The 19,376-nt window shown below is 44.2% G+C and overlaps 1 protein-coding gene across 10 annotated transcripts in view; it reads left to right on the plus strand.

The window, feature by feature from the left end:
• The window catches only part of LOC146497181 (disco-interacting protein 2 homolog C), a 261,549-nt gene that overhangs the window by 174,770 nt on the left and 67,403 nt on the right, over positions 1 to 19,376 (plus strand). For all 10 annotated transcript variants that reach the window (XM_085140592.1, XM_085140585.1, XM_085140588.1 and 7 more), the window contains 4 exons: positions 2,221 to 2,382; positions 4,608 to 4,727; positions 7,033 to 7,230; positions 13,043 to 13,134. In XM_085140592.1, coding sequence (XP_084996718.1) covers positions 2,221 to 2,382; positions 4,608 to 4,727; positions 7,033 to 7,230; positions 13,043 to 13,134 — 572 coding nt within the window. The remainder of the gene's footprint in view (positions 1 to 2,220; positions 2,383 to 4,607; positions 4,728 to 7,032; positions 7,231 to 13,042; positions 13,135 to 19,376) is intronic.

A 19,376-nucleotide genomic window follows, 5' to 3' on the forward strand; every position in this document is an offset into this window, starting at 1 on the left:
CCAATAGACCTTTAATCAAAGCCAAATGAATAATGAAAGTCAATGCTGACAGCTCTCATTAGAATAAAACGCAGTGATGTGAAACCAGAAACCCAACCTCTTCTCATCATCCGAAACAGATGCTAAGTGACGTAACGAGCATCCTTTGAAACATCTCAGTGAGTTTAATCGTGGGCACATGATAGAGTGAATTACCTTAACGTGAGCAGCACTTGTGAACAGGAGCCCTCAGTCATGACTCGCTCTGCTGCCTTTTCACAGCAGGAACCTTCACGCCGTGAAGTCGTTTGATCTCCTTTGTCTTCTGGTCCTTGACTGAAGCAGCGGTGCATCATGCGGGAAGCTGCGAATGGGAGCAGCGAGGCAAGCGTTCACATATAAATCATCCAAAGTGGTGACCTCTCTTTGAGGGTGTTTTAGAAGTTAAGCAAAGAGGTGCTCCTTCAGTCCTGCTATTCTGAAGTTGAGGTAAAAGTTGAAATGACGACTTTTAGTTCCCTTGAGCTGTGTTTCAAACTTAAAGGGTTTAAGTGTGTTTTGTTCAACACTAAAATATAACCGAGATGGACTCAACGGTTGGATAGTGTCCCAGTATTCTCAGAGAGTGGTTAACGTCTAAGACACACCCTACAGATGTTTCAATGCACTTTGCATCCTGATTGCCTCTGTGATTGTTATTCTACATCTGCACTTGACCTCTGACCTTGCAGGAGGCCCGTTAAGGAGAAACTGGAGGGATTTCCAAATGCACGAAGCACTAAATGACCCACGGTGAACATTAGGGAACCTTGCAACTCTGAAACCCAAGACTACAAGATCAATCTCAGCGTGCTATAAATGTTAATGCAGTGGTAACCCAATGCAAATGACGCACATAACGCAGCAAAAACAGCAATGCGTAGAACTACAAACCTACTTTTGGCTTTGTGGGGATGGCTTTCTATTGGATTAACTTGAAGTGGGCACTCTGACTCAGTGCAAAGATACATAAAGGATACGTAAGGATATACCTACACACATCCCAATTTAGATTCCCCGCGCATCCTCCTGCTATCATCATTTCACGCTTCGACCACTCAAAGTAAAGAAGAACAGTAAACAGCGTTTGATGTTGCTGAACTGCATCCCAGCCTCATAAAAGAGGTAGATTTGAAGAATTTAAGGAATGCTATGTGCTTTGGAAACATTAGGCACAGCAGACAGGTTGAAGCAGTATCTAAATGCAGCACAAAATAGGGTGAAAAACAACCAGAAATGAACGGTATGATGTGGGTGTTTTTGTGAGAGGCAGATGTTGCAGTAGAGGGAGGTGGTGGCGAAATGAGCGGTTTGTGGAGCGATCAGTGAGGAATGATTGGGAGATTCTGGAGGGATTTGGTGGATTTTTGCTCTATTTTTTGAAGTGTGTCACATCTTTAAGCCCCCGACATGATTCTTCTTTAAAGATTCTTTGGAAGTCAGTGAATTTCTTCCTAATTTTCTGTCTCTTGTGGCTTCCAATAGTGTTTTTATCCACAAATCTTTAAGAATTTTACTAGAAATCATTTTATTGCCTTTATAGCAGGTTAATAAAGTCTACATCTTGAACTTTTCCTATAAGCACACAAACAAACTTTACTATTGGTTTGCTATACTTTCAATGTCCTTCCTGACACACTAGGTTATGGAACCGTCTTTAGTAAAACAGACTAAAATATCTAAAGTATTAACTTTGTTAATTATCTGAATTTCATTGACTGTCTGCGTCACTTCCTGTCTGAAAGCCTGTTGAAGCCACAGCTGTTTTCAGGCACTGATGTTTCGCCTCTGCTGGCTCAAGAGCTGGTGATTCAACCAACATTTAAACTGACGACTCCGCTGCTTTCAGTCGTCACAACTTAACTGACACTTTATGTCCTTTCTGCGCACACAACACTTATTAATATTCAGCCGATGTTTCAGTCTCCAGTCGTTATCGGTTAATCACCGTTTTATTTCATCAGTTTTTGTTTAACCGTTCGATCGACACCTCAGCGGCTTTAATGCAGTTTCACTGATGTTCATCTTCATCTTTGACTTCTTGTGTCAATTTCATTTAAGTAGAAACGTCTTTAGTCTGTCATCCAGCAGATATGTTTATAATTTACTGGGTCGTGCTGGGTTTCTGATCCACATTTAGAGTGTAGTAACAGCAGGATGTGTGAGGGTACTGACCCGCCTCCCTATTTTCTCACATCCCAGAGAACCACTCTGCCCCTCCAGATGTCACCGGTTACACCAACAATACCGCCAACACCACCGCGAACGACGCCATCCAGGTGGAGAGAGCCCCAGGCGCTGGCACCGCAGCCCAAAGACAGACGCCCAAGTACGGCAACGCCGAGCTGATGGAAACTGGAGACGGTGAGTCAAGACGGGCAAATATGAACAGTTGCTCGTGTTTTTCAAGGTGAAATTCTCTGATTATGTTGCATTTTCTTTGGGGGAATGCATCATATTATCTGTCTTAGTGGATGTGAAGAACATCCTGATCATATGATGATCACGATGAGAGAAGAAGAGCTGAAGGCTAGAATGTTTTGTTACTTTCATGTGAGGCTTTTATTGTGTTTTTTGTTGCTTTTTTGTTTCAATTTTTCATTTTTCTTGCAAAAGTAAAACCAAAAAAGTTCATCGGTAATAATTTTCTGCAGGTGTTTCTCTTCTTCTCATCACAGGCAGGTGTATAATCTTGTAGTCTAAACAACACAAACTGTATCAGCAAAATCCAACAAAGAGTTTATCTGCATTCACGGTTATATAAACCAGCTCTTTGTAGTCCAGACGTGGCGGGGGATCGGATTTGGTTCGTAATGCCTTTTAGCACTGCAAAAGATGAATCCACAGATTTCTGCAGAGACCTCAAAGATGACAGAGGTTGGCAGTTTGCTGGTTCGTAGTTCAATAATTCCTTCTCTGGAGGGACGCGAGGCTCCAGCAGACGGAGTTATTCATCAGACAATACACTGGATGCTGCCGCGGGCCGCGATGCTGAATGCGTGAAGTGGTTTGATAGATCAGATGCCAGAGTTTGCACACGGGGCCCTTTCGGGATGTTTGGTTGAAAGAGATGCAACAAAGTAGACAGGATTTCATCTGAAATCACACTTTTTATTGTGTTGCTTCCAGTCGGGCTGCGCAGTCTTTTATTTCCAAAGATGAGCTTTAGTCGAAACATGTTTCATCATTAATACTTAGTGTTTGGATTTTTGAGGATTTCCTGTGGTAGTTTTAAAAAAAAGTATTATATTTAATTTTTTAAGGCTTTTTTATCCTTGAAGGGTATTTTCCTTTTTGTAATTTGTGTACATTTATCCAAACGTCCATTGTTTTAACCACGTATGCAGTTCAGGTTTGCAGAGGGAGCCCAGCCCAGCTGTCATTGGGCAAAAAACAGGATACACTTGGACAGGCGGCTGAAATACAGTATAAAACATGAGATTTGCAGTATGCAGTGGATCGAGTGTATCTTGCGATCAGGTATCTAGAAACCCCAAATTTGAAAACAAAATATAATTTATCTGGATTCATCAGATGAATGAGAGTAGAGTCCTTTTTCTGGGTAAAGCAAATGCTGCACTTCCTCTCGTCGTGCTTCATTTTCGTCTGCGGCGCCTCGTCGGTCACTGTTGCGACACGCATCTGTCGTTCACCATTTCACTCCCGCCCTGTTTCACCCGCTTTATGTTGAAATGTGGAGCACGTGTGCAGCATGTGTGGGCGGATTAAAATTTGCACCGCCAAACATTAACGTGCATTTTATGCATGTTCTTAATACATTTTAAGGGGCAGAAGAAAATGTTTGGATAAAAGAAATGTACTTCCTGGTGAGTCACAGTTTGAGTTTTACATGATTGCACATTAACATCCACCCACGCACGCACAGCTGGTGTGAGTGTTGCAAGCTAACCTCTAACATCGGCAGTTCATACAGTGCAGTGGTCTTTTGCAATGAATTAAATGTTGCATATTTTGACTGGATAAATGTGAAACAGCCAGGGATGGAAAAAAAGAGGCTTCCTTTGAGTTCAGTTGCTTGAGAAAAGCCTGACGAGAGAAAAGGCAAACAAAAAGCACCCGAGGACTGCGGAGGGTGAAAACAAAAGTATTAGAGTTTCACTGAGTAGCGCTTCTTTACCTTCACACACAGACGAAATAATAATCTTAACAACATCACATCTGTCTTTGGTTCACCCTGCAGCCCAAACCAAGTCTGCAAGTACATCTGTTTACATCCACATTTAGACTTTCATTTCCTTCTCTGTCTTAAGGCTACAAACTCTGTGGGTTTGAAAATGGCCTTAATGAAAGAGCAATTTGAGCCCACACCTCATCTCATACGCTATTTTTGCATTTTGAGTGTCATTTTGTACGGCAGCTGTCTTGATTGCTCACTCGAGGGCTCTTCAGTGTAGAGTTAAAACTTGGGGTTTTTTTTCTATCACGGATGAAACGGTGGGCTGCTCAGTGGAATCCGAAAGCAGCGACTACTTCACTTGTGCACCTGTGAAAGCGCAATTAGAAAGTCTAAGCTATGACTTGGATTAAAACGTCTGGTCTTTTTGTGTGTGTTTGTTCACACTCCACAGGTGTTCCAGTCAGCAGCAGAGTTTCAGCCAAAATACAGCAACTCGTCAACACTCTGAAGAGACCCAAACGGCCGCCATTGAGAGAGTTTTTCGTCGATGACTTTGAAGAGCTTTTGGAGGGTAACAGCTTCTCTTTTCACTCTTAAAAATACTTGAAAATATGTGTTTTTGTATATTTTGATTCATGTTCTTGCAAAAATGTGTGAAATGGTGAATACACCATCGTAACACAAAATTGAAAGAGCGATACACAACATGCAAATAAAGTTAAAGAAACAACTGCAGCCAATTAAGGAAAGACTTGGTTGCCCCCTAGTAAATGGCCTGTATTTGTAAAGCGCTTTTCTAGTCCCTAAGGACCCCAAAGCGCTTTACACAACCTGTCATCCACCCATTCACACACACATTCACACACTGGTGATGGCAGCTACATTGTAGCCACAGCCACCCTGGGGCGCACTGACAGAGGCGAGGCTGCCGGACACTGGCGCCACCGGGCCCTCTGACCACCACCAGTAGGCAACGGGTGAAGTGTCTTGCCCAAGGACACAACGACCGAGACTATCCAAGCCGGGGCTCGAACCGGCAACCTTCCGATTACAAGACGAACTCCCAACTCTTGAGAGTGCCTAGACCACCCCCTCATCCACATTAGATGGGATATGAACATCGAGAGTGGTCAGCTAGCTGTTGTTCTCAAAGAGGATGCTGCACCAAAAACCTCCCTGTGAATGCTTCGATTGCTTCGATTGCTAGCAGATTGCATTGATTTGGTGTATTTTGCATGGAAGGTGCTGACTTGTCCGCAAACACTCACTGAGCAGTAGTGAAACTTATGCAACACAAGCTGGAAATGGAGAACCTTCAAAGTAAAAGCTGTCCCCTACCATCGCAACAACTTTCCAAAAGGGAAACGTTAACTTTGCATCAGACTTCTCATAGTTTCTTCCAGCAGCCAAGAGATTACACATTTTTCCTTAGTGACCAGTGGTTGCCAGGGTGTCACCAACCAGTCTTTAGGTAGCGTGGTTACCGGCTAAATTAGGTTACTTAGCTTTTTATATTGGTGGCTTTTTGGGTGATTCTCTGCCGTCTAACAGTTGAATGAGTGAAACTGTAGTTATTATTTGTATATTACTTAGAGCTAATTAGCATGTTAATTAGCATGTGCCTGTGTGATGCACTCATACAGGTTATGCTAACCTAGCTTGTTAGCATTAGCTGATAACTTAGTACTCCAGCCTATCCTGATATTTTGGCTCCCCCCCCCCCAACACAGCTGGAGCCAAAATGCAAATCTCCAGGCTTAAAACAAATACGTAACATTACAATGATTCTGCCAGTCTTTCTTTCAGTGTTGACTTAAAGTTGAGTGGTGGTAAAACATATATTTTGCTAAAACTTTCGAAAAATAATCTATGCAGACAAATGACTAAACCTCATTCCCTAAAGTCTCCTCTGACAAAGCAGAGTCTAACTGATGAATATTTCCTTCTGTTTTCAGCATCAAACGCTGCAGAGCCAGAAGTTAATTCATAATTTAAGCACGAATAGCAAATGTTGGAAAGACTCACTTTGGTTCAGCATGTCGTTGAAATTCATTAGCAGGGCGTTTTGCTTGATTAAAAGCTCTTTCCGGGGAACTTTCTGTCTTACAGCAGTGGTGACACGCAGTAAATGTTTCATTATTCCTAACGCACATTTCTACATGGCTGTATAATACAGTGAACTCATAAGAATAAACAATTCTGTATTAAGATATTCTATTGATTTATACGGGTTAATTTAATATCAGCTTTGTCATATTGTTCATGTAAAAGGTCGCTGGTTGACATTATGTCTTTTCAATTTATTAAAAAAGCCTAAAAGCAAAGTTAAAGATATTTGATGTCCTGTAATCTGCAATAAAAGTTGCAGATCGTAAAGAACCAAGAAACATAAATGTATTAATTTCACTTTGACCTGAACAGCTGGACTGATTATTTTAGGAAACTGTGGTTTGATGGTCGGGTGAATATTTTGGACGTGGTTGACGTGACCACCGTTTGCCTTTAAACGTTTTACAGTAGTGGGCAGGAACGTTCCTCTTAGGAAAGTTCCTAGATTCAGGCGGACTCATCCGTCTCTTCCTGTAAATCCAGACTGACCTCACGATGTTGACCATCTGTAGCAGGTCTTCCATTTTTTCCTCATTAGCACTGGGTGGATGTCTGGCCTCGTTACCATGCTGCAGAATGCATTTGTGACCATATTTTCTCTTATTTCCTAAAATAACTGGTCACTGTAATTTAAACAAACATTTAAAAGATATTTTTTCACATGTCCTCCTGTAGTGAGTATTTTTGGTGCTTGTTAAATCAATCTTATATATACATATATAAGTAAAAATGATTTTCTTCTTCTGTTTTCTCGTGCCCACCTGCAGTCCAGCAGCCAGACCCTAACCAGCCCAAGGCTGAAGGGGCACAGATGGTACCCATGGGCGGTGAGCAGCTGGGCGTGGTGACCAACTGGCCCCCTTCTCTGGAGGCAGCCCTTCAGAGGTGGGGCACCATCTCTCCGAAGGCCCCGTGTCTCACTACCATGGACACTAACGGCAAGCCGCTCTACGTCCTCACATATGGTAAGTCTGGGAAATCCTGCATCGCGGCATGTCATCCCAAAGGTCAAATCTTTGGATCTGAGCTGAAGGAAAAAGGGTTGAAATATTTTTGTGTGAAGACAAATATCCAAAATGAACATCGGACGCCTCACATGACCACAAATAAATCGTCCTAGCGACCAGTCTTCAAAATACTGTTATAACACACGATGAAAGAGAACAAAAAAGTGTTTCTAATATGTGCATAAAAGAGGGTTTTTCTTTTTCTTTGAACTGCATCTTGTTTTCGGCACATATGGTGGCTTTTCCGAGCTGATTAAGTGTAGCACCAAACAATGTTTAACACCCGCTGTGTGAGCATAATTCCCCTAATGGCAGCCAGACAGGGTGCTAAGCACATTAGCAAGTGTGAAGAAGGATGCCTGAAAAGAAAACTGCTCTGCTATAGAGGGTGGAAAAGTTTTTTTATCCTGAAGGTTCAAACTTTGAGAAAATGTTGTAAGATGAATTGTTTCCTGTGCAACTTTCAGCACAGCTTCTTGAAAAAATATGAAAACCTTCCTTCTGTGCCCTCTAGTACTAGTTTCTGTACACGGACTCGGCTGACTTTGGTGCTCTATTGCAAACATTACTGGTTATGGACACCGATCTTTGCTTTTGCAGAAGCAAGCAGTGCTAGACCACAGTGCATCCTGCAGAAATACAAATCCTATTTAGCCTCGAATCCGTCAGCATAACGTAAACATTAACTAAAGCAAGTCTTTAGCAGCCATAAATGAGAACATGTTGCAAAGTAAACAGTAATATAACCCGATACCAAACATGTAACAGCCTTCTGGCCCCCAGCGCTGCCATCATCCCAGCTCCCTAAACACATTCGCTGCAGCTGAATCCCATCACGCCGTCCCCCGGCTCAATGCCACAGTTTAAATCTACACCCAAATTGGAACAAGTTCTCTTGTTCTTCGCTTGAAGGCGACCGAGTTATTCATCTCCCAAACAGCAGCAGGGAAAACGACTTCAGGTCCGGAGGGTATGAAGAAATTTAGCTGCCGTGAACAGAGCTGCTTCTCTCAGGGTCCTCATGAATTTAGAGTCAAACCTCCCAGCTGTACAGAGGAGAGAATGAAATTACACTGAGAGGACTCCAGACACATCACACCACGCATACCCAGCATCACACAGGCATGCACCCAAATGAATAGGAAGAAGCTCTCAGATCTTTTGCTTAAAGCTGCAGCGTGCCCCCCAGTGACAACGAAGAGGTTTCATAACAAGTAAAAACCTCCGTCTAAGTCTAAAATAGTCAGTATATTACAATAATGAGTAGACTAAAGCATGCTAGTATAATTGTTGTCCATAATCTTTACTGAGCCTTCAGGCTTTACTAAATTTCAGTTGGGTGTTTGTGTTAGAGGTGGATAAATCCAAACACCGATAGCATTGGTACCAACGCTGGTATTGGACCCATACTACCGCGATAAGATTGATACATTGTTTCTGTTCAGTATGCAGTCCACTGAATTGTGTTAAATAAATTATTTTTATGGAAACGGAAAAAAAAATCCAGCCATCAACTATGAAAAATATCTGAACTGTCTTATATCCTGTGGCACAAATTTTAAAAAACAGAATTTGAACCGAAGGGTTTTAGAGACGAGAACATTTACAAAAAAAAGTCTCCAAAAAAAGTTGTTGTGGAAAATAATCATAATCATAGTAATCTCAGTAAATCACAATGATTAAGTGGTCATTAAAAGCAGGTGCTTCAAAATGATGATTCATCTCATAAATCAACACACACTGCTCTGCCCTACATAAGCTTGTTTTATCCCCTCAGCTGTAAAATGTTGATGGGGTGTTGTTGACACCCTGCCGGGCAGGTAGACAAGTGGGCAACGTGGACACCCCGTACACGGGTGTCAAACTCCAGTCCTTGAGAGCCGGTGTCCTGAAACTTTTACATGTGTCCCTGCAGCAACACACCTGAATACAATTAGTAGGTCATTAGTAAGACTCTGTAGACTGACTGCCTGCCGACGTGGCAATTCAGCCATTTGATTTGTGTTACAGCAGCTCATGAGTTAACATGATGCAATAAAAGTACTTTTAGAGCTACATTTTTCCAAACGCATTTACTTGAGTAGGGTTAGGGGTCCCACTTCAGCATGCAGTCAAGTTCAATTTTCAATTCAATTCAATTTTATTTATATAGCGCCAAATCACAACAAAAGTCGCCTCAAGGCGCTTCATAGATACAGAGAAAAACCCAACAATCATATGACCCCCTATGAGCAAGCACGTTGGTGACAGTGGGAAGGAAAAACTCCCTTTTAACAGGAAGAAACCTCCAGCAGAACCAGGCTCAGGGAGGGGCGGGGCCATCTGCTGTGATTGGTTGGGGTGAGAGAAGGAAGACAGGATAAAGACATGCTGTGGAAGAGAGACAGAGGTTAATAACAGATATGATTCAGTGCAGAGAGGTCTGTTAATACATAGTGAGTGAGAAAGGTGACTGGAAAGGAAAAACTCAGTGCATCATGGGAATCCCCCGGCAGCCTACATCTATTGCAGCATAACTAAGGGAGGATTCAGGGTCACCTGGTCCAGCCCTAACTATATGCTTTAGCAAAAAGGAAAGTTTGAAGCCTAATCTTAAAAGTAGAGATAGTGTCTGTTCTATAGTTCTATAGAGTTTTGCCAATGACCTACTAATTTTATTCAGGTGTGTTGCAGCAGGGACACATGTAAACGTTTCAGGACACCGGCCCTCGAGGACTGGAGTTTGACACCCCTGCACTAGTATGTGAACTCAATCTCAAGTTCAAGGTCAGAGGTCAAGATTTCTGAAAATCTTGTGAATGCAACGAATCTGTTAGGAGGCTGAGGGGTACACCTGGCCGTGCCATTATTTTTATATCTATCTTCACTTGGAATTGGATCAATATAATATGCACACTAGTGTATGTATTTGTCCACCCAGCCCATCACCTGACACCTATTGAAATGGCAACACTCCATAAATGGGTCGTATCAGAACAAGTGGCCAGTCCAGTGTTTTTCAGTAAGAGGCCTTGTTGTGTTTCTGATTCAAAATGATGAAGGTGTCTAAAGATTCTCAGGTTTTAAAGATTCAAAGTGTCATTTCTTATCTCTGCTGATGTTGATGGCGCTCGAGCACCTTTGTCGCACGCATGAGTTCACGCAGGATTAACATGAATAGGCGGCAACTTTACTGCAGGTGCTTCAAATTGGCACTGGATGTGTGTGTGTGTTTGTGTGTTTATTTGCGTGTGTGACTGAACTAACCGATTCGTGGGGAGCGAGCTCGCTGCCGATGATGAGGCGATATGAGCGCTCACCAGACTGTGAAATGTCTTCAGCCAGCGCTCGGAGACCGCCACCAGAGACAAAAACACGGTGAGATTATGTGTGCGTGCGTGCAGTGCAGTGCTGAATCGAAAGTTCAGCCATTCTCTCTTTCCGTGTCCGCCGCATCTTTCATTCCTGTCGTGTCTTCCCTTTGATGTCGGCCGACAAAGACAAACTCGTTTTGTACCTTCCTTTCGAGTCGTCCTCCGCCTCTGGAGAACAGCGAGAATTCATGATACAGAATTCTCCGGCTGTCCTTAAACTCAACCCTTACCGCTCTGCACTGCAGATAACCCCACGTAAGAGGCGGGAGACAGACATATTTCTATTTCCATAGACACGCTTTGATCCTCTGGTGTTATTCTCCAACAAATCATATTATCGATAAATCTGCACGGATTTGTGTTCAGCGTGCAGAGGAAGCGTAAACTTTTTATCTCTGTGTTTGGGATGCTCTCGCTTTGATGTCTTCCTTTGATTACCCTTCTGTCCATCTGCTTTTGTTTGGAGTGTTCTCTGCAAGAAATACAAATCCTGTTTAAGCACCAGAGTTCTGTCTGCAGATGTTAGCTCATCATCTTTTCTTATGTCCCCACTTAATCCTTTACTTAGAGGCAGCGCTATTGGTAGTAAACAGTATGTTTAACAATCTGATGGAGCAAATATGGAACTTTGAACTCTTTAGCTGAATATTAAAGATGTTTTCTCCATAGACTGTATATAAAAAAGGGACGTAACCATCATGACATCATACATTCGCTTCTGGACCGATTTGAAGTCCCAAAGTTAGCAGTTTGGCCTCCTTCAAGTTTGTTTTTTCAAAGTATAGAAGGGATCATATTACGATGAGGGTATTATGAGCTAACAATAGCAAGCTTCATATTTTAATAACATTTAAATTGGTGAGTTATAATTCACCACACAGCCGTTTATTTATGCTGTAAGGATGGGCATTTTAACAGGAAGTCTATGGGGATTTATGCTCTTGTACAAAAAGCCTCAAGTGGTCATTAGAGGAACTACATCTTTTTATTTTTTATTTTTTTGCACGCCCACGTTAGCTTCGTTTTTAAGCCCTGGAGCTTGCTGCATTATCTTTGTCTTTCTAGAATAAAAAAACAAAACCAAACTTTAAATTTTTCTTAATTAAAAAAAAAAAAATTAACCAATGAGAACTCACAGGAATAGACTTTTTTTCTTGTACTATAGCACTGATTAGGAGGACATATTTAAATCTTTAGGATTTATTTCAAGATAAATGATAAATTTCATAACTTCCATGCTGAGTTTCAGCTTTTTTATTTTTGGACTCCAGTAGAGTCCAGAATCATTATATTCATCATTATGTTCATCTCATACTGGGAATTGGTTCAGATCCTTAGTTTATCCCAAAATCAATAAGAGGCAGTCAGAGGAAATAAAAGTCCACAGGTCCACCAGTAGATACGTTCGTTTATAATTTTCTCCAACAAGCTTTCCCGACATCACCTGTAAACAACGGGACGTAGGGCGCTTCGCTTTTAAGAAATGATGTTTGTAGCTGATGTTTGTCTGCAGTTAACTTTGCTTTTGGTGGTCCAAACTGTCTATTTTCCTCCTGGGATCCTAAAGCTTTTCTTCATTTCATTAGTTCAGACAAACACCAGGAAAAAACTCATTTAGCTTAAAAAAAAACAAGAAAGAAATCATGCTGGATCGCCCATGCATAATATCTGCATCTGCCAGTCTGAATTAGGGGGGGAAAAAGAAATAAGAAGGAAATTGATTCCATTGTTGTGAGTTACTGCATTAATGAACAGAGCGGGCTCCGTCTGCCAGGGAAAATGAAACCGATCAGAAAGATCAGATAATGTTTAATAACTTTATATTTACAGGGAGATTGAAAGTTCCTTTGACAGACACCTTCTGTAAGAAGAAAGTATTTTTAAACTGCTTTGTAAGCGCTTGGTTTGTGCTACCTAACGTTTAAAGTAACAGCTGCACTTATCTAGACACTGAATCTGTTTATCTGTTTAGTGTCATCCTAATGTAGCCTATATGACTTCCTTTAATGTCCCGAGGCTTTGACCAAAGTATCAGCCTGCACGGATCCAATTACACCAAAGTCACGAGGAGCGTTTGATTTATTGGATGTTATGAAATCTGTATGATTATCTTCATAGCAGTCCGCCCACAAGGTGCACCGTCAAACTTCAAAGTATTTTAAAAATCACGTGTCATATCAGTGCTGTAATTTGTTACATATGGGGGCTCATGTTGTCATCCTCTGTTCCCACAGAGATATTTCTTTCATGCTTTTATTGGGTACAGAAAGGTTTCCCGACAGTCCACCTCTGATCTCTGGAGGACGTATTTCATCAACAACATCTTGAACTTGTTATCGGTTTCTCAAAGACGTGCTTCACCTTTTATCTGTCTGCACGAGCTATTGTGTGACGTCATCGTTTAAATGTTTTTGCAGGTAAACTGTGGTCCAGAAGCGTGAAGGTGGCGTACAATCTGCTGCACAAACTGGGAACCAAACAAGAACCGCTCGTGAGACCTGGAGACCGGGTGAGTGAGGCAAAAACATTCATGATGGGCTGAGATGGAGAGAACAAAGGGGCAGATTTTCCAAGGGGGGAAAATGAGTGCGAGGCCACAATTGGGGGAAAAAGAGAAAAGGATCTGCAAGTGATCTGCTAACACAGAAACAAGCAGTTCTTTCCAATAATGCGTTGTAGGGTCATCAGATGTGGCTTTATGAGACACCCAGTCAACCGTCAGACCTCAGTTCTTGACGTGGGAGTTGTTTTCGTTTATTTTAGCTCGCTTTGTTTGGTTTTTGTGTTATTTTTTTTAAAATTGTTATGAGTTTAGAGTAGGTTATGTAATCCAATATGTTTGAGACACTCCCATGTAGTGTCAGTAAGCGTGTGCACAAGGGCCTCATGCAGGAACTGTTTGCAGCTCCCATGTTGGCTTCAGTTTGCAGCTCCGGAGTGTGTTTCTGTTTTAGTTTATATTTCTTGTTTATTTGTTTTTTTTAAAAACTGAAAGGATTGAGCGGAGAGCCTGTTCACTGTCCATGGTACTGAAACATAAAAACTGTGCATCATGAGGCTCGCCGAAGGGTTAAAGTTGATTAATATGCTGCTTTACTTCACGGAGAAAGAACATCGGGCCAGTAAATGAAGGTTGTTGTAGCGACAGCAGACACATTTTTTCTACTTCATGTTGTCTTTGAGTGAAAACAACTCTGTGTTCTTCTTCTAACAAACTTTTTGTTAGAAGCGTGTTAAGACTGCATTTGTCATCCGGTTAAGTATTGTTGCAATTGGCTACTAATTGACTGCTGTAAACTTTAGAAATTGATGCTGTATGATTCATTTCAATGCACTCTTTTTAAAATATTGGAACTTTAAGTGAAATTCATATGAAGTAAAGTTAGCAACAAAAGAAGTGTGACCATACGTTTCTATGTCTAACGTTTCACTGCAGTTTTTCTCTGTTTTAATCCTTTCAGACAGATAACAGTGCTGCAGGTCGCTGTGCTCCTGGATAGTAATTATAATTGATTTTCATTGCTATCACCGGGCAGTCAGGCTGGTTTACCGTTTCATTACATTTTTCCTCTTCAACCTTCTGTTTTGTTCAGACCTGTCAGTAACAAGTGACACATTTTTCCTGCGTATGACACTTTTCATCAACAAGGAAGCTGTCAGAGCGTTTTCCTGAAGCAACTCCTTTTTTCCACCATCAAAGAAATGTGTCAATTTAGGTTTTTTCACCCAGAACCTTTGGTGCGTGTCCTCCCCTCTCCTCTCCCCTCTCCCCTCTCACCCCTCTCCTCTCCCCTCTCCTCACGCCTCTCTCCTGTCTCCTCTCTACTCTCCCCTCTCCCCTCTCTCCTTTCGCCTCTCTACTCTCCCCTCTCTCCTTTCGCCTCTCTACTCTCCCCTCTCCCCTCTCTCCTCTCACCTCTCTCCTCTCTCCTCTCCTCTCGCCTCTCTCCTCTCCTCTCACCTCTCCTCTCGCCTCTCTCCTCTCCCCTGTCGCCTCTCCCCTCTCTCCTCGCCTCTCTCCTCTCTCCTCTCCCCTCGCCTCTCTCCTCTCCCCTCTCTCCTCTCCCCTCTCCCCTCTCTCCTCTCCCCTCTCACCTCTCTCCTCTCCCCTCTCCTCTCTCCTCACGCCTCTCTACTCTCCCCTCTCTCCTCTCTCCTTTCGCCTCTCTCCTCTCCCCTCTCCCCTGTCGCCTCTCCCCTCTCTCCTCTCCCCTCGCCTCTCTCCTCTCTCCTTTCGCCTCTCTACTCTCCCCTCTCTCCTCTCCTCTCCCCTCTCCTCTCCCCTCTCCCCTCTCTCCTCTCACCTCTCCCCTCTCTCCTCTCTCCTTTCGCCTCTCTACTCTCCCCTCTCCCCTCTCTCCTCTCACCTCTCTCCTCTCTCCTCTCCTCTCGCCTCTCTCCTCTCCTCTCACCTCTCCTCTCGCCTCTCTCCTCTCCCCTCTCCCCTGTCGCCTCTCCCCTCTCTCCTCTCCCCTCGCCTCTCTCCTCTCTCCTCTCCCCTCGCCTCTCTCCTCTCTCCTTTCGCCTCTCTACTCTCCCCTCTCTCCTCTCCCCTCTCCTCTCCCCTCTCTCCTCTCCCCTCTCTCCTCTCCCCTCTCCTCTCTCCTCACGCCTCTCTCCTGTCGCCTCTCTACTCTCCCCTCTCTCCTCTCCCCTCTCTCCTCTCTCCTCTCCCCTCTCTCCTCTCCCCTCTCTCCTCTCCCCTCTCCTCTCTCCTTTCGCCTCTCTCCTCTCCCCTCTCTCCTCTCCCCTCGCCTCTCTCCTGTCGCCTCTCTACTCTCCCCTCTCTCCTCTCTCCTTCCCCCTCTCTCCTCTCCTCTCGCCTCTCCTCTCCCCTCTCCCCTCTCTCCTCTCCCCTCTCACCTCTCTCCTCTCGCCTCTCCCCTCTCTCCTTCCCCCTCTCTCCTCTCCCCTCTCTCCTCTCCTCTCGCCTCTCTCCTCTCCCCTCTCACCTCTCTCCTCTCCCCTCTCTCCTCTCCCCTCTCTCCTCTCCCCTCGCCTCTCTCCTTCCCCCTCTCTCCTCTCCCCTCTCTCCTCTCCTCTCGCCTCTCACCTCTCCCCTCTCTCCTCTCCCCTCGCCTCTCTCCTTCCCCCTCTCTCCTCTCCCCTTCCCCCTCTCTCCTCTCCCCTCTCTCCTCTCTCCTCTCCCCTCTCTCCTCTCCCCTCTCTCCTCTCGCCTCTCCCCTCTCTCCTCTCCCCTCTCTCCTCTCCCCTCGCCTCTCTCCTTCCCCCTCTCTCCTCTCCCCTCTCTCCTCTCCTCTCGCCTCTCCCCTCTCTCCTCTCCCCTCGCCTCTCTCCTTCCCCCTCTCTCCTCTCCCCTCTCTCCTCTCGCCTCTCCCCTCTCTCCTCTCCCCTCGCCTCTCTCCTCTCCCCTCTCTCCTCTCCTCTCCCCTCTCTCCTTCCCCCTCTCTCCTCTCCCCTCTCTCCTCTCCTCTCCCCTCTCTCCTCTCCCCTCTCACCTCTCTCCTCTCTCCTCTCGCCTCTCCCCTCTCTCCTCTCGCCTCTCCCCTCTCTCCTCTCCCCTCGCCTCTCTCCTTCCCCCTCTCTCCTCTCCCCTTCCCCCTCTCTCCTCTCCCCTCTCTCCTCTCTCCTCTCCCCTCTCTCCTCTCCCCTCTCTCCTCTCTCCTCTCCCCTCTCTCCTCTCCCCTCTCACCTCTCTCCTCTCCCCTCTCCTCTCTCCTCACGCCTCTCTACTCTCCCCTCTCTCCTCTCTCCTTTCGCCTCTCTCCTCTCCCCTCTCCCCTGTCGCCTCTCCCCTCTCTCCTCTCCCCTCGCCTCTCTCCTCTCTCCTTTCGCCTCTCTACTCTCCCCTCTCTCCTCTCCTCTCCCCTCTCCTCTCCCCTCTCTCCTCTCACCTCTCTCCTCTCTCCTCTCCCCTCTCGCCTCTCTCCTGTCGCCTCTCTCCTTTCGCCTCTCTCCTGTCGCCTCTCTACTCTCCCCTCTCTCCTCTCACCTCTCTCATCTCCCCTCTCCTCTCTCCTCACGCCTCTCTCCTCTCCTCTCTCCTCACGCCTCTCTCCTCTCTCCTTTTGCCTCTCTACTCTCCCCTCTCTCCTCTCTCCTCTCTCCTCTCCCCTCTCTCCTCTCTCCTCTCCCCTCTCTCCTCTCCCCTCTCACCTCTCTCCTCTCCCCTCTCCTCTCTCCTCACGCCTCTCTACTCTCCCCTCTCTCCTCTCTCCTTTCGCCTCTCTCCTCTCCCCTCTCCCCTGTCGCCTCTCCCCTCTCTCCTCTCCCCTCTCTCCTCTCTCCCATCTCCTCTCCCCTCTCTCGTTTCTACAGCTTCACTTTAATACTCTATAACAAGAAAAATGCTGCAGCATAATATTTGTAAGAAGTTATTCCATTGAGCTATTATGAAGCATCCTGTATGAAGAGCTGGACTCACAAACATCAGCCAGAGTTTGTTGACGTCACCTCTCAGGATTTATGCAAAATCCGCCACGTGGAGGTTACTTAATACTTTAAACATGGACTCTTGCATTGTGCTTCCTTTCTTCTGTTCCTTTCTAATCATCACGTTATGCTCAGAGCCTCCTATTACCCAACACTCCACATGGCTCCACACATGAAATCATGCTTAAGTGAAAAAAGGTTCAGTAATGGTCCCACATGTTTCTGCTGCCACGTGACACCCATACTTCTCGCCCCTCGTTCTTTATTTTAAGCTTAATTTCCAGCTCAGTGGGAGACTGAGTCAAGACTGGCTCCATGCCAGCGTGTGAAGTTTTCAGCCAGAAGGATGTGTGTTTAATTACATCGCAAATTCTTGTCCCTGTAATTTGTTTAAAAGACATTTTTGCTGGAGCTTTTAGAGAAATCACACTGCACATTTTCAGTATCTCACCTGAGCAGAGTGCTTTGCAGAACGATCAAACAAATAGGTTTTAACAGGAGAATGTTTAGAAAGCCGATGAGATTTAATTACGCGCGACGAACAATAAAGGAGTTGTTACTTTATGAAATTACGTTAGAGGTTTTGTGTTTCTGTGCAGAGAAACGAGTTCAGTAAGGTTTCAGGGAATGATGCTGCTGAAGAATCAGATAAAACTGTGGATGTGGTTTCTCTTTAAAAAGTCCTCTTGGGCCAAGTTTTGTTTTTGAATTACATTTTTAATATGACATCATTATCGCAGGGGACTGCACATCCAAACGGACTCCAACTCTGGCAAAGAGCATCAAATGGCAGTAATTTTTATACAAAATGAGTTTTTTAAAAAGCTGTGGTGTCATGTGACACGGGGGGAGTCATTACAGAGGTGAGAAAACTAAAACGAGAAAGGAGTAAAAAAACATTTCCCAGAGGCTCTGAGCGCCACACAATCATCAAGTTCATTAAATTCAATACATTATTCCTTTTATTTTTTTTATTATTACATTCACTTAGAGCTTTACTTTTAAATTACTTTTTAATGAGAGCTTTCTATATTTTAATCCTCACCAGCACCGAGACCTGAATAACGTCATCTCGTTCTGTCGTTTGTCTTTATGATGAATGACAATAAAGAACTTTCAACTGAGAAGTGTTAATCCCATAATGCACGGTGCACTCAGGAGTACCTGTCCAGTATGACGGATGGATTGTCTGAGATTTGCACTGAATTTCTCTTTTTTTCCTATGTTTGTCACATGCATACCCTCCAAATCAAAACATGCATATGATATTTCTTCTGGTGTTTAAGTTTGAGGTTCAAAGCCATCGCCACTGTGATTGTGCTGTAGAAACAGGTAAAGGTAGAAATGGTTCATTTACTTATTGAAGCCCAGGCTCTGGCTGCTGGGCTGGGGGTCACCGTACACTCGTCTTTAACACCACTCTGGGTTCTTTACTAGCTTTGTGTTAGCATGCTGTCTGTGCAGATCAAGTATCATATTTCATTCCTGATTGTATACAAGTGCACAGGAAGTGTTTTTTTTTTTTTCTTCTAAGCTTTCATTGTGCAGATAATTGAAGGACCCATGCTTGTATTAACATCATTGTAACTGTGATGTCCATCCGGTCGTTAAGTCTGACGTCACTAGCCGTGTCTGGGCTTAAACTCCGCTGCAGGTCCATATATCAAACGATCACTATGGCATTACTGAGAGTTAAAAACTGTCTAAAGTCTTTCATCTTTAATAAAATGATCAGCGTTCTGCTCTACCAGGTGTAACAACTGAGTTTAACATCCAGGCATCCATGAAAATGGAATTTATGACATTTAACGGAGTTAGAAGTTAGCAGGAAGTTAGCTCGCTAGCTCCTAGCTAAATACAATATAGCATGTCCTGACTGCGGGGTTTTGGAAACAAATTAAAACGTACAGCTCTGTTATCACTTCCAACATAAATGAAGACAGAAAACTAAACAGCAGTGACGTTTGTAGGGTTACTGAAGTTTGGCTAGCTGGTATATAATGATGTGCTACGTGACCGCTAGCGACACAGCTATGTTAGCATAATATAAACAAGCTAACTTTTTTTCCACTCGATAAAAGTTAACGTGAGTGTTCTCGGTGGTCAGGAACAAATGTAATCGCATGGCAGGATGCTGTAAAAGGACCAAACTTCAGCCAGGAGAACAACTGAGATAATCCATCCACAATACGAGGTTAGTCATTCATATACTGCTGCATGGGCTGGGCTGTAGTTACATCCTAAGGTTTTAAAAACTGAGCTTAAATAAATGATTAGCGGTAATAAAAGCCGAGGGAGGTCAACGGTGATCACTGACTGTTTTAGGAGCTTTTTGAGATTAAATAGAAGAAAATACAA

The sequence above is a fragment of the Neolamprologus multifasciatus genome, chromosome 18 (assembly GCF_963576455.1).
Source record: "Neolamprologus multifasciatus chromosome 18, fNeoMul1.2, whole genome shotgun sequence".
Taxonomy (NCBI): domain Eukaryota; kingdom Metazoa; phylum Chordata; class Actinopteri; order Cichliformes; family Cichlidae; genus Neolamprologus; species Neolamprologus multifasciatus.